Source organism: Vollenhovia emeryi, unplaced genomic scaffold, assembly GCF_000949405.1.
Source record: "Vollenhovia emeryi isolate VEMERY1.0 unplaced genomic scaffold, V.emery_V1.0 DF939184.1, whole genome shotgun sequence".
Lineage (NCBI taxonomy): Eukaryota > Metazoa > Arthropoda > Insecta > Hymenoptera > Formicidae > Vollenhovia > Vollenhovia emeryi.
Window position 1 is genome coordinate 464,887 of NW_011967182.1, and position 15,872 is coordinate 480,758.

General features: G+C 47.4%; 1 protein-coding gene across 4 annotated transcripts in view; it reads right to left on the reverse strand.

The window, feature by feature from the left end:
• Positions 1-313: 313 nt before the first annotated feature.
• The window catches only part of LOC105562732 (semaphorin-1A), a 191,542-nt gene continuing 175,983 nt past the window's right edge, over positions 314-15,872 (reverse strand). The window contains exons 2-9 of one of the 4 annotated variants that reach the window (XM_012013781.1): positions 11,630-11,726; positions 9,131-9,540; positions 5,576-5,664; positions 4,022-4,163; positions 1,893-2,241; positions 983-1,596; positions 694-895; positions 314-621 (exon numbers count right to left, since the gene is read on the reverse strand). In XM_012013781.1, coding sequence (XP_011869171.1) covers positions 318-621; positions 694-895; positions 983-1,596; positions 1,893-2,241; positions 4,022-4,163; positions 5,576-5,664; positions 9,131-9,540; positions 11,630-11,726 — 2,207 coding nt within the window. In that variant the 3' untranslated portion in view covers positions 314-317. Of the gene's footprint in view, positions 622-693; positions 905-982; positions 1,597-1,892; positions 2,242-4,021; positions 4,164-5,575; positions 5,665-9,130; positions 9,541-11,629; positions 11,727-15,872 lie in introns of all 4 variants that reach the window. The other 3 variants (XM_012013783.1, XM_012013782.1, XM_012013780.1) reach the window with 3 other exon arrangements.

Consider the following 15,872-nt stretch of genomic DNA (forward strand, 5'->3'; position numbering starts at 1 on the left):
GACGACGATGACGACGGTAACGACTATGATCGATAGATGAAGCTGCAGGGTGGCGTTGGCGGCGGCGGTGGCTGCTGGCCGCTCATGGTCGGTACGAGGGTGGGCGAGGGTGACGAGGAGGGAGGGGACGGGGAACTCGATGACACGCTCGACGATGGCGAGGGCGATTCCAGTGCCCTTGGGCCGGCGAGCTCACGATTTGACTGTCCCCCGGACGTCACAGCGCGACTACTCCTGCTGGCCGTCGTCGCGTTGTGGCGATTGCGCGCTGGCCGTCCTAGGCTCCGGTGACGGCCACCCCCCTCCTCGCTCGTTTCTCAGAGATAAACCTTCTTGACACTGCGCGTGGTCGCAAAGCCGTCGTTGCGGCGATACGCGTCGCCCTGATGGGAACGAAGGGTGCCGAAGTTGTCGCCGCGGGGGCCCCCGCGGAAACCGTAGCCGTCTGGGAACTGAAAGAGGGTCTCCGTGGGCGTGGGCGGTGGTTTCCTCATGGTACCTTTCGGGGATTGAAGCTTCGGCGGTTGCGGGACCAACACCGGCTCTGCGTAGGTCACCTCCTCCTGCGGTAGCAGCTTCGGCTCGGGCGCCAGCCTGCTGAATGTTGATAGGCAAACATTACTAAGAGCGGCAAATGGTAAAAAGTCATCCTTTCCGCCGAGTCCGTTTGTCCATTGAAGCAAATGTATTTACCTGTTGACGTTTTGGCGTTGCTCGAAGTATTCGTATTCCGTGTCCGGATATGGTAGATTGTCATCCTCGTCTTTCCTGCACTTTCTGCCGCACAAGTAACCGGCCACAAAGCCGACGAACAATGCGGCTAGCGCGCCCGCTACCACGGCCATTACCAGGGTCTCCACCGAGTATTGCGGTGGAGGCGTGTCAGCCGCGGATACTTCTGGACCTGAGAATGATAATATCAATTACACTTGCGACAACGCAAAACGATAGTAATTCGACTTGACTGTCGTAAGCAGCTTACCTGAGCTATCTCGTTCCTCGTCCTGCATGATATTGATAATCTCGCCGCCGGGACTGTCCTTGTTCGGTATGGAGTCCTGCGGGAACTTGTTCTGATTAGCGGAAATCGCGCCGACGCTGCCGGCGTCCTTGTTGAGACTCTTGCTCGCCGGGCAGGACGTGTGCACGCCGGTCGCGACGCTTTGCAGGAACCTGTTAGCATCTGTCGACGCCGGGCCGACCAAGGCTCTGCACTTGTTCTCCACTTTGTCCCAGGCGCAGTACGGGTCTTGCAGGGCAACACACTCGCTGCACGACAGTATCCTGTCGCTGTAGCAACGGTGGAGCCTCAGCGCCTGTACCTGGCTGTCAGCGATGACGACCAATCGGCCGTCCTCGAGGCCGTCGCCCGCCTGCGAAGCTCGGACGACCTTGATGCCGCGAACCGGCACCGTCGGCGGAAACGCCTGTATCTCCTCTATCACGACCGGGCTGACCTTTTGATGAGAATCCGCGGACTCTGCGTTCACCGCCTTGATCACCTTGCCGTTATCCGTGCCGATAAAGAGGACGTCGTAGGTCTTGCCGCCCGGGGTCTTCACTTGAGGATCCACGGCAATCTGAGTGAATCTGTAACTAGACATTGGTGGGATCACGTTATTGAAGCCTCTCGATCTGTACCGTCGACGAGTGAATTTGCATGTTATGACTCGCTTGCGCTGCGTTTCGCTGTATGAAAAAAGGATCGGCGGGAAAAGTAAAAAGCGTCAACGTGTAGGACGTACAGTAACGTAAACTGCACCTCGCATCGATGCAAAACACGCGACGCGACGATGCGCGATGAAAGCTCTAAAGCGCGCGTATAGTTTGCGTTCAATTTGGATTTCGGCTCGCGGCCGAAATCTCCTGGCTCTCGAGCGATTTTCACTTACTGGAAACTGGTGCGTATAACGATCGGCTGGCCGAAAAAGCTCGGCACCGACTCGTCCATCAGCGAGTGCGTGTTGATGAAGTTGAGCGTCAGGTCCGGCAGTGTGCGTGAGTCATTGGTGCATTGGCCGGGCCGCGGGTCCGGCACCTTCGCGTCCTGCACCGGCAGCCAGTTGGAATTGAGGGCGCCCTGCTCCTTGAAATTACCGCCGAAGGTGTCGGCGATGTCCTGCAGCGAAAACGCGCACACCGCCGACCCGCTTATACTGTTCACCGGCGTCGTGAAGGTACCGTAGATAAGCTGGGCCGACGTGCCACCGTACTGGCCAGATATCAGCTCGGTCGTCGACTCTGCGATCGAGACAGATTCTTAAATTCGGGGAATGTGTACTCGGGAATCGCGACGATACGATTAATCCCGCAGCTAGTGGACGCATTTGCGCTTCCAGGGATACTCGTACTCGTACGCTGATACTCACGAGAGAAGATTCGCAACTCGGAAATTCACAAAATTATGAAACCTTAGCTAATGCACAGGAGATGTCCTGATATACTAGGCTATTTGTCCTGAAGGGATCAAATCAAATGGAAGTTTATTTTATATCTGGAAGATGACCTATTTTTTTTACATGTTCATTTATTTGTGTATAGGAATATCGAGAATATGTTCCTTCTGCTTTTGTTTATATATTTTATAGAATTCTTTAAACAATCGATAAATCTCACTAAAAGAAATCGTATAAAATTTCCCCTATAAAATTTTGTTCTATTTTCTCTCATCGCTGAAAAACAAAAACGAAAGACGGGTTATCCCTTCAGGGTAAATTCAAACAACAACAAAAATAGCTCGCTACATATCAGACCATCCTCTAGGTATCGTCAGAGTTTCATAATTTTTTGAATTTCCGAGTTAAAAAGCTTTCCTTAGGGGTTTCAGAATCACCAGTTAACTGTTAACCAGTAGTTAGCCGACTTCCCATCTTTTTCTATACATATTATCTAAGAAGTGACAGAGAATCGATTAACCCCCAGTTGATAGGTAACGTTTGTGCAACTGACTAGTAGAAGAAGTTTTCTCTTATAAGTAACTTGAAGATCAAAATTCTAACATCGAAATATCGTGATACTTTAAGCTGTAAATTAAATATTTTCAATCCACCTGTATAATATAAACGATAAAACATCCGGTGGCTCTAAAAGACGTAGACGTATCCTCGTCGATGCAATATATAAAATATCACAAAAAGACTATTTTTTCGATCGTTAAGGGATTTTGGGAAAACAGATGCGAGTCCAATATTTACTCATAATCAGACTGGGTGGTACAGTCATAGTATAACTAGTGTTCACTCCGTCATTTGTTTGGTTTTGCGTCAATCCCTTCTGCGCATCCGCTATCTTCGTGACTAGACCAGGGGCTCGATCATGAATATTTTTCTCTAGCGTAAACTCGTGAAAAGCGAAAAATTTCATTAACGAATTTGTCAACAAAAATTTTCACTTTTCACGAGTTCACGCTTGAGGAAAAGATTCATGACTGAGTCTCTGGCCAGACCAATGAGAAAAAAGTATGTATGGTAGTGTAGTTTGGTGAGTACGTTTACACACACACGCCGCTGGATTTGCACCAACGACATGGCGGGATACCACGTGATCGGGACCGCAAAGATCAAAGGGCCCGACAGAGAGTGGACCTACTAGTTATACTACGCCTTCGCTTATGCATAATGAATAGTTATGACATCGTCAACTTCCATATACAATGTGTAGCAATATCACGGTAGTAGTTCAAAAGCAGTGGTAACACAAGGTTAGTCCTTTTAATCAGAATCTGGTCAGCAAAGAGCAATTTTTGATTGGACGTTCTACTTCTGGCAACTCCAGAAAGAAACAAAGAGAAAGCGGAAAAAGAAACGGAAAGAGAAGGAAAGAGAAAGAAAAAGGTAGAAATAGCGAACGTATAGCCCTCTCTCTCCCAGAATTTTGCCAGAACTAGTCTGTTGGCCTGACTATAGAGACTCCACTAGTTCTCATTCAGAATCTAAATTCCTAAACTTATTTATAAAAAAAAAACAGTGTCGCGTCCATTCCGATTGTTCTACTCGTGGGGACGCGCACCATGTCGACTTACGTATTTCGTTAAAGTAGAATGGGAAGTCGCCGGTGACGGAGCAATTGAGACGCGACTTCAGGAACGACGTCCACCTGTTACGAAAACGATGCGGTCCGCCCCGGTCGTATTTACAGACTCGCGCCACGCGAGAGTAGACGGCCTGCAAAACGCGAAAATTGCGTGTCGTAAATTTTTCATCGTCGGAGAGAGCGTAAGGCGAGAAAATTTTATTTTCCTCTCCTCCCGCCTCCGAAAAAATGCACCACGGGGGAAAAAGGGCGAGAGCGGATGAATGAGGAAATCGAGTTCCAGCTTTTACGCGCGCTATTAAAGTGACACGCACGTTTCCGGAGCGGCGCGAAGCGCCGCATAAAGATCGCGCAAAACTTCCTGCGCGGAGCAGCCTGTGCGAGATTGTGCCGTGACTTGGAGGGAAAAAAAGCGCGATTTGCAAAGAGTACACCGTGGAATATACCGCGCGGTAAAGAGGATAAAACGGGCGCGCGGTGATTTACAGGCGAATTTATCGCGACCTGTAATTAAAATAGAACTCGCGAGCGTGTACTCGAGCGAGTGAACGAATATAAAACGGAGAAAACGGAACCGAGCTCTCTCTCACGCGCGCGATTTCGAAGATCCGCACGGAATGATTTATTGTTGCCCCGCCGAGATTATAAATTTATTCCGGGTCGCATAAAATTTCTCCGCGACGTTCCTCGCCCGCGGGAGGAGCAGCCGCAATCTTTATCCATAATACCGCGTCCCAACTTTTTCCCCCCGTTCCCGGCTTTATCCTTCGCTCGCCATAAAATTATGCGTCATTATCAGAGGGCAACGGGAGATCCCGGCTCCGCCTTTGACAATAAGTCGAGCCTCAGCCTGAGCTTCGGTCCACAATGAATCCCGACGCTCCGTACGGCTCTAGGCTGCCGCGGGGCACAGAGACCTTCGTTCTCTACGCGTGTAACGGGAAAGGGGGGGAGAGGGCGGGTGACGAGCTTCTGAAAGCTCGATCTTCAATGCAAAACGACGGGAAACGAAGGAAATCGTAATCGCCTTACTGCCGCCGTTAAAAAATGTTGAGGGGAAAGGGAGGAAAGTAAGAATACGCGTGTGGCTGTGGACCTTCGAAACTTTTTCGCGCGTATTATCCGCGTCCGACCCGGCGAAACTTAATCTCATCCGACGCAATTCTTCCACTCTATTGTTATCCGTTGGCCGTGCGCTAATTCGCCGAGCCAAATATTGCGACGGGACTTTCATAGTCGCGAGCCGGGCTTTTGTCGTGCAAATTTCGCGATTCGCGGCGCGAAAGCGCGCCGGAGTATTAAATCTTAGGCGCGAAAGTGACGTGGCGGAACTAATGCCGTTTGAACGAGCGCTGCCGCTCTTGATCGATCGGTCGATTTTTATCGCCGGGCGCCCGCGCATGTTCAAATCTCGATACTTTCGACAGACGGGTGTTCACGACGATCCGATAATTACGCGAACGCGCGCTACGCGAGATTCCTCCCTCTCGTAAAATCCACGTGGGTGATATATAGCGGCGATTAATCGCCGGCGATTCCTTACCTTGCCGCAATTGATATATTCTACGGCGGTCTCCCTGAAGAAGAAGTAGACGAAGTCTCCCTGGGACATGGAGCTCACGAAGTTCGGTGCTGCAATTAGAATGTGTAGCCATTATTACTAACTGCGCTATCGCCAGTTTTCGCGGGGCGCGCGCGCGCGCGTCTGCGCGCAGCGCGGCGATAGTAAATGGCGCCATAAATTCTCCTTATAAATAAATGAACGTAATAACCACCTACTGGAACGCAATCGATGGTGTGTAATAAAGCAGACAACGCTCATGCGGCGCCTGGGAAAATACGGGGCGGAAAATCTCGCCGCCGATTTATTTAAAAACTTCCATTTCCACTCGACGTCGCGCGATGAGCATTAATTCTCCTGGGCGTTCGAGCGGCTCAAAAAGTTAAGGCAACCGAGAGGCGCCCGGTTATTTACGTTAACAAACGTTCCCCTTAATTGTGCCATTAATTTCGACAAACGCGGTAATTAATTGGGCGCAGTTACCGGCGATTAAGTGCGTCAAGACACTTACGTTGACAAACGGCGCATTAGGCCCGATTATTAACGCTCGAAAATTACGTACGACTGTTGATGATCGTTTCGAATCTGCGAGGATGCGGCAGGACGCGAAATCGAACCGCGGCGGTTCGCCACTCGAAGGATTCAACGTCGGCGAAAAGTACACCCCGCGCAACTGCGATCGCCGATAATAAGTCGGCCACGTGTACAAGGGGCCCTTTTATTTTCTGTTTTCAACGCCGTTGCCCGGTAAAACGCGCGGTTCCGCCGCGCCGTCCCGGTCGACCGCCCGATAAAGTGGGAAAACTTTATCGATTTATTAACTTGACAGGGTTTTCATAAGCTTCTTAGGATTCATAAAGTAATATTAATCTCGCCATGCCACGTAGGTATATATCCGAACGACCCGTCGCTCTCCGCCCCATAAATTCTCCTCGTTTTACCCAACCCCTTAGCGAGAGAGCTCCTTCAGCTCTCCTATCCCTTTCTCTCTCTCTCTCTCTCTCCCTCCCTCTATCTGTCGTCGCCGGCTCGCTTCCTTCCTTCCTTCCTTCCTTCCTCCCTTCGTCCTTTCCACCTCGCGTCCCACGTCGCGTTTAACTGCACCACCGCCGAGACAAAGTGCCGCGGAAAATTCGCGGCGAGGACTGGCGGGACCCTTTCCCCGAAAGGGAAACACTTCCGCTGGCCCTCCTCTCCCGAGTTTCGCCTTCCCTGATCTCCCACCGCGGCCGATTAGAGAAAAATGCTTCTCCCGGACGAGCGCGGTCCTCCGTCCCCAAGATTTTCGATTCGCGATCCGCCGAGGGTGCCGGAGGAGCGCCGACAGGATGGAATTGAATTTTCGACGGACGGAGAGAAAATCAATATTGTCCAACGGGTGGAGAAACTTGATTAGTGCTCTCTCGTACACCATTCAATTAAAATACCCCGGGTGGACCGGGAGGCCCCCCGCTGTCTCCGCCTCGAGCAAAGTGACGTATCAATTTTAACGCCGTGACGACGAAGACGGTACTTTGAAGTTTCGCATAATACACCGGGTGCGACGTCGAGAAAACCGGTTTTTAATTTATTAAATCTACAAAGGGTCCATGCGCGACGTATATGAGCGGCAATGTTGGGCGAACAAAGAACTCATCGATAACCGTGGAAATCGTATAGCGTGTATCAACATGTTTCAAAAAGCGCGATAAAAATCTGTTATGTCTACAGCGTTAATTAAAATCGTGTTTAAATTTCGTTAAATGGAAGAGGGGCAAAAAAAACCGTGCGGTGTATTTTCACATATTTCGAATGTAGCCAAATAAAAAATATGAAATCGCGGAAAAATTCGGGAAACGCCGAATGGAATAGAATCCAATTTGGTCGGACATGAGTTAAACAATAGCGACATTTTGTCAGTTAAAAATCACGCAGTTGCCCGACCTCCGGCGATATCGCGGCTCCTGCCGCAGACGTTGCCTGCAACGTTACGACGCAACGTGGCGAGTTTCGAGCCGATGAGCACGGCGCTGCTCCGTCGCGTTATACCAGTCCGGAAGATCCGCGGAATAATCTTGAGAGCAAGTACGACGGCATGGAGAGGGCGAGAGCTTAGAGAACCACGTACACGCACGGTTAATCCCGGAATTACACCGTGTGGATTAAGGGCACCCTCTCCCCATCCCCGGAGGGGAACACGGTCGCGGCTCCGATCGCGCGACATTTCTGCGAATAATTTTCCCGGGGCGCTCGGATTTTCAAAGTCGACCCGGCGCGCACCGACCGAAACTTGGTGCGCAAATCGAACTCGTAGTTGAACTTTAATGGACACGGGTGTGTATTATGCGGGACCTGCCGCGCGATTTTCAAACATTCAGACACGTGTTTGTCCCAGGCGCGGCGGCGACCGCCTTCCGCTCCCGGAGAGGGATCACGTTTTGACGGCGGCGTAACGAGGTCGATAATGGACAATAATTATGTCGCGCCGGAATATTAATAGGATAATTTCAGAAGTTGGTAAGCGCGGTAAAGCGACGTGATTAAAGTTGCGCGTGAGAACGATAATAGCCTGGGTGGCAACCTGGCGAACCACCAGGTGAAATATAAACGACGCCGCGAAAAGTTTGGCGCAATTCCGTTCATTCGGGAGCCGCCCTTCCCTCCGTATGGCACTCCGGTCCGGCTTATTGATCATTTTTATTTAATATCGAATCACCCACCGGTCCACCTCCACATTCTCAACTTTTCTTATTCGATTCTCCGGATAATGCGAATCCCGGGGTAAACTTTCTTCCGTAAACTTCCGCGGATACTTTCGATAAATGCGACTATTGTCTTATTGTTAAGAAACGGAGGAGTTCGCAAAGCGCCGGGACTGAGAGCCGATACAGAAACGCAAACTTTCAAGAGATACAAATAACGGGTCTCTCCCCCCCCCCTCTCTCTCTCTGTCTCGCTACAGCTCCTCGCAATTAGAAAGTAACGATTGAATTAATCGGATCTCCGGTTATAAGCTATCTATCGCATCCAATTAGCTCGGTCTAATTGCGATCCGATCTCTCGTGACTCTTAGAATCACTATTTGCAGAGAAACCGTCCTCGATGCTATACCTCGGCGGAACTAGGAATAATAAACAAGTAAAATAAACTAATTCAAGCGTTTCCAGAGTAAACATTTCATCTTGTAGCTCCGAGAGAGCCGGAGCACTTTGCAAAATAACGTCAGAAATTATTAAATGCCTTTTGAAATAACATCTGTACACATTTGAGATATCCCGCGCTTGGTAATCTACGGCTCGCCGCGATAATGATAATTTACAACTCGCCGCGATGAAAATTAATATTCCGAGTTTCGATCATTAACTACCGACTTCAAACCGCACTTGTCGCCATGTCGAATTAATGGCAAAAGCGCGCGGCGAAAATGAAAATTGATATCCCGGAGTTGCGATCGAAGTTAACCGCCGACTTTCAATGTAAATCAGCAGAACGCGATCATTAAGCGTCATCAATCACCCGCGGCGAGAATTGACGATTGGATTTAGCCTCCTCACTCACCGTTCAGACTCATCGAGTCGTACTGCTCGGTCTGCAGCGGCTCCCTGTAGATTATCGGGTCCATGCCCGCGAAATCGGCGACCGTGCCGGTGTAGAGTTCACCGTCGACGTAGACGAAGGTGCTGTTGTGCTGCGGGTCGTACGGGCACCTCGCCTGGCCGCCCTTCTCCTTCACGTTCGTGTAGTTGCCCGCGTGTACCGTGTAATCACGGCACATGGGCTTGAAGGCGTTGGTGGCGCACACAAAAAGGTTGTTCGCCCCGGTCTTCACCAGGATGCGAATATAGTTCTGGCAGTTCTCCTCGGGCGTGCCTTTGACGACGCACATCTTCACGTCGTTCTCCGTCGAGTACCAGGTCAGCCTCTGCTGCTCCGTCAGGTCGGTCAGACTGAGATTATGCACGAGATTTCTGAAACGAGGATCACATACGGCGCTCCCGTTAAAAAGTGAAGATTCTTTGGCGTGCAAGATAGCTAAATAGCCACGCGTCGAACTTTCGTGACGAGAGAGTGCGATACGATCTCTACTCAACAAATTCTCGCGACGAAAACCTGCTCTCTCTCAGAAATCTTCTTTAAACTCTAAACCGTGGTCACTGGTATGTTTCGCATGCATCTAGGAAGCGGAAGGATTCTGACGTACGTTGGATGAAGGAAAGAGTTGTTCAAGTTGCAAAGTTAGATACTAAAGTAGACATCAACGGAGCGAAGCGAGACTGTCTGGTTAGCACGGGTTTAGCTGGAAAAGCGGCGTTTGTGAAGTTTCGGCAGTCGATCGTTAACTCTTCTTCATTAAGCGCACCGCCGTATGCTTAGAAGCACTTTAAAGGGGAAGAATCCCTCCGTGTTCGCTGCTGCGCGTCGCGCCGATCGCGGGACGATCACCGAGGCATTCCCGACGTAACGAGCAAGAAACCGATTTTTCGATCACCGACAGCGTGCACGCGGCGGCGATTGTAATGGTGATGGCGGCGGAGCTCGGCAAATCGGCCGAGCAATTAGTGTAATCCGATCAATAACGAACGAGCCTGGATATATATCAGAGTTCATTCACGCACAATGCGTTTAATCCGTGTACGACCTGATTATCGCCGCTTCTGCCGACTGATTTCAGCGCTGGTACAGCGCGCATTCAGCGCACACGAAACGTGAATAGATTTATCTGCGTGCATGACCGAGAATCCGAGGGAGAAGGAGGGAAAAAAAGAAGAACGCGCGGCGCTAATCGATCGACCGGGAGTGCGCAATCAAATTGTTTGAATACGTCCCCTAATGACGAATCCAAAGCCCGCATTTATATAGACATACAATTTATATATTGAGATTTGTATCTGCAATCACTTTACATTGCATTTGTTCTTAATACGATATTGTAGAGGTAGGTTTGTCCTCCTTCATAGACAAACTGCGTGCTTGTAGGAAATTTTACAATAGGGCTCGATATACGTGGAAATCGTGTTGCAAAATGCGATTTTTGGACAATATTACGTACAATAAAGACGCGAGTTTAACTCACGCATGGCCCGTAGGTAATCGATTCAACACGGTCCAACAGTCGTGATAATGTGACATCTATTATTGTGTTTGACATGATTAATTATCTCATCACGGAACATAGCCGCGGTATATAATAATTTTTGTTTATGTATATTGAACAAAATTGATTGTGCATTAGCCTTTAATAAACAGAACGGCGTAAATTGCCACGTGTTATTATATTAAAAGATATTTTTCGAGATCCAAATGTTCATTTGGCGAGAATATCCGATCTGATACTTCCCTACAATGAATATTATAGAATGAAATTATGATACAACTTGGAGCAATATACAATGTTGATTAATAATGCATTTTGAAGGTTGTGTACGGTTGTGATGCGATTAGCAGTATCGTTGTCAAACAGGAAATTCATAATTATTTAACGATATTCCAATGAGTCCATGGCAATGCACACATAATTAATTTCTACGATTAAAATGATCATTACCTCTGTTACCAAAGTCCATACATTCCGGAATAACGTATCTCGTTCGCGATCGATGCATAATTTAACGATCGAAATTAAAAATGCGCACTCTTGGACGGGCGGAGATTTCGCGAATGTCTCTCGCATGCCGCCGCACACGGAGTACGTCGGCCGAATTCCGGATCGACTTCGGCAGGCAGGGAGGGTCGTACGGACCGGATTAAAAAATACTCGTCAACGAGTATTCAATTTACGCGATAAGATGAGTTTCCACGTGTATATATACACACACACACACAAAAAGATATATATGTGGAAGGAATTACACGATTTTCGATCTATCTTGTGATCATCGTCGATCTCAGGCGCTCGAGCAGACAGCGGCGCAATGATACGTCGGAAGATGGATGGGCGGGAGGGCCAAGAGGAGACTCGGGAGCGAGGAGAGACCAAGAGGAAGAGGAATAAGAAGTGGAAGAAGAAGAAGCGACCCTTTAATTAAAGCACTAGCTCCAAATGAATCCTCTATTTACCTTCCGCCGACCAGAAGATAGTTCCCGTCCCTGAGCACCAGCCGAAAGTAGTCTGTGTGCGTCTCGTTTCCCGTAAACCTGAACACATCCTCCGCACCTGGAAAAGAAAAGCAGAGGGAGGGTTTCGGATTAGTTTTTGTTCTATCGCTTGAAAAGTGGAATTACCTTATTCTATCTAATTAGCCGTCGACGGCCATCGACATTGCTCTTTTGTGACAGCCGACGACGGTTCGTCTCCTTCCCTTCCTGCTACCCTCCCTGTCGCCGCGAAGGGTCGGAAGTCGGTTTTAATAAGCGTAATAATAAGCTTTCTTTTGACCGCGGACCCGATGAACAATGCTGATCGATCATTAGAGAACCAACTGCGTGAATAGTCTACCTTAACTTCGCCAGCTGGTTAAAAAAAGGAGACGTCTCTATTGTCCGTTAATTATCCATAATTCGCAAACAGCGATTGGAGGAGCATTGACGCAATGACACGTGCTGCTATTTCGTCACAATTAATATCAGTTTAAATCTCCCGAATCTCCCACAGCGTTCTTTCGGACAACGAAACAGTCATATTCAACATCTGCGATGCGACCCGTTAATGAACGCCTCACTGGGTCCCCGAGTGTAATAAGCAGAAATTTCCGGGGCAATCAATGCCGATCGCGGCAATCTCGGATACGGTGCATGCAATTCGGGACATATGCATAAATTGCATTGCCACACTGACGACGTGCGGCACATGCCGTATGCGAGGAAGCAATATGAGCTTATTAAATATTAGCGCGCCACGTGTGACACACGAAAAGAAATATACTTCTCAATAACGATGTTCTCTGCGATAACAATAAATAGGTCGCAGCAGCGACAAACAGTCGTTTAACATGGTTTCCCACCGCGTCTCTCAACATTTCTCCTCGCTCATCAAAAAAATTTCCTAAAGTGACACGAAATTTGTTATATTTGTTCCAAAGTTTTCTAATGTCGGTGGCATCAGGATCATCGATCTTCGACCCAATCTCTTGTGCGCAAACGTAGACGTGTAACTGCCATTTATTCTATAAATATCAATCGAAAGCTCTCGTCGACCACGAGAGTCCAGCGTCATTGATTGATCGATGCGGGAACAGGCGGTATAATTAAAAGAGTAATTATCAGACGATCCCATATCCTGATGTCACTCAATGGAGATGATCGGAATTGTACATCCGGCGACTGCGATTCAGGCCAGAGATAGTGATGCACTTAGTGCATCCAATCGCAACAGCAACGAGCAATGGGAACAACGATTAAACGGTCCGCGTAAAGAAACGGCTGTTCACTCTTTGGAACGGAAATATTCCTATTTACATCCCAATTAGCTGCAACGAAGCGAGTTATTCGTAGTTTTACCGCGGGGATTGACTGGAAGAAAAAGCAGCTTCATCGATACGCGGCAAAATCGAACGCGAAGCATATACTTATTTGAATCGTTTGTCGGGCGGACTGGGAGAGAATTTTGAATGCGCTATAATTTGAAAAGCGCTGCAACACAAACATAAATGGTTATATAATCTAGCTAATTGCGCCATATTTAAATGTAATTAAACGTCCGCATTTGAACCTCACTTATTGGAATGCGTATAATAATTATTCTGGGCTTTGCACATTCAACTGCCACTCAATGTCAACCACTGAACCACCCTCTACCTGATTTATGTAATTCGAGTCACGGATATACGTACATATATATGTACGTGGCAAGTAACCACTCGGCTACTGATCATATAGTCACAAATATTTGTTAAATACATTCAAAGTGAGCCAATCGACCATTCCGAACGTTATTTAACAAACATTTGTAATTGACATTTTTAATCGTTATCTACCACTATACATGCTATATGCGTGCACAAGCTCGCAACTATATTTTCTATAAAAACATTTGTATACCGGACGCTGCGTGTAGGAAACATTTTCTATGTATTTTCTGGATGGGTACATTAAAATCTTTCAACTTCGACGATCGGTTATCATCGGGCACATCGATACCAATCGATTTCGACGACTGTAGAGGGGGTGCGCCCTCGCATTGCAGTGCATGCAATTTGGGTCAGGTATAGACAAGCAACACGGCGGTAACAGAGGCACTGCCAACGAACGGATGCAATGCTGAAGCAGGCTATTATCGAAAGCATCATACGTCTTGCCGTAGAAACGAATTAACGTTACGTTGTCGAGCGTTACATTCGTGCCACTCGCCGCGGCGCGGGAGAGACCTTTCGCGAAAGAGAGAGAGAGAGAGAGAAGTCAAATGGATGAACATCTAACTGATATGGAGAGACTGAGGCGAGGGTGACGTGTACGTAGGAAGAGAGCGAGAGGAGTGGACGCGAGATGGATCGACGGATAGCTGGATAGAGGCGTCCACCGCCTATCCTCTTTCTCTGATTGCCTTCGAAATTAAACGGGCCGAGTGTGTGCTCCGTAACTTCCATCAACTCCGAAGCTCACTCAGTTATCGCTTTCCAAAATTAGCCGTTCGATCCTAGTCGCGTGTCGCGCGCAAGGTTGGAGCCGAAGAAGGGCAACTCGAGGGGTGAGAAGGGGACGGCTTTCAGGGATCTCGTTTTGCAACGTGCATTTTCCACGAACGGATAAATAATTAGCCACGGCGAGGAAAAAGTCCGTAAGACCGCCTGACGCGATATTATTAAGCATCGAGGATTAAGCGGGACTTTAGACTCTCCCGAATATCAATTGTATCGCGATCACAATTTCCCTTCCTGTCCATGAAATACTTATCAACTCGTCACCTAATTACCCTCGCATATTCTTGATATATTAAATGAGGTACTAGGAATCAGGGTTGGGAAAGTTACTTTACAAAAGTATCTAATTACAGTTACAGTTTTTTCGCTAAAAATGTAACTAGTTACAGTTACAAGTTACTAATTCTGAAAAGTAATGCGTTACAGTTACTCAAAAAGTAACGAATCGTTACTTTGCAATTACTTTCTTGCAATGAAAATAAAAATATTAAATCTGTAGTTGAATTATAATATAAAGTGTTGATAAAGCCCGGATAGCACAAAGTATTGGCGTAGTATTGGGAATGTAAATGCAATACAGTGCAATTATTGATACGAAACATTGGCGTTACATTAGCCTTTATTCTATATTCACTAATACAATTTTATTGGGCAATCTTGCTATACAGTCTAATATAGTTTGCCAGTCAATTTTTATATTTAGCAGTTATACATATAATTTATACATCAGAATTTTAATTTTTATTCCATTGCCGTGTGTAAGTTTCATGATAAAGGCATACATATTCAGCTTAGACATCTGCGGTATGCGAAACGAAAAAGTTTGGTTTTTGGTTCATCTCGCTACGTCGATTTTTCGCCGAGTTATAGCGTTTTAAAAATCGGGCGCGCGCGCACCATTCATGAAAGAAGGCCGCGCGAATTTTACGCGAGTAGTACTACGTCCCCAAAAAACTGGCATCAAAACATACGAGGAACACCTGTTCGTAGTAAACATCGTCGCGCGATACGCCGCGCGAGACGCCGCGCGAGACGCCGCATATACGCGCCGTCTGCTGCTTCTGAATGAAGATTAAGATCGCGAGTCGATATAAACGTAAATAACTTCGCACAAAAAAATCGTAGGAAGATGGTCCTGGTTTCGTTGGAAAGCTAAGATTTCAGCGCTTCTAACGAGATAAGAATGGCTCATCTCGGATTATTAGTTTATGAGTTATCGTTTAATATTTCTGAAAATAAAATTGATTTTCTTCCGAGATCGAGATCGCGAGCCAATATAATCGTCAAAATCGTCGCACAGAAAAATCGTAGCAAGATGATCTTGGTCTCGTTGGAAAGCTAAGATTTCAGCGCTTCTAACGAGATAAGAATGGCTCATCTCGGATTATTAGTTTATGAGGCATTATTGATAAATTCCGAGAAAATTGATTTTGTCCCAAGATCGAGAGTGCGAATTAATCTTTCGATTGGATGAATCTCTCTCACGTCGTGCATTAAATAGCAACACTAATTTATGTTCATTCGATATTCATTTTTCTATATATACACATATGTAATTGCACAGTTTCTTGTTGATAATCCCCTCCTCGGGTACTACCTTGTCGTGGTGGAGGGGCTTAAGTACCCTGAAGGGTTATTCTCTAAAAATCACTCAGTGGTTTATTACTGAAAACAATGAATATTCACTGATTTACAGTAATGATGCACTGATTAATTTTTAGAGA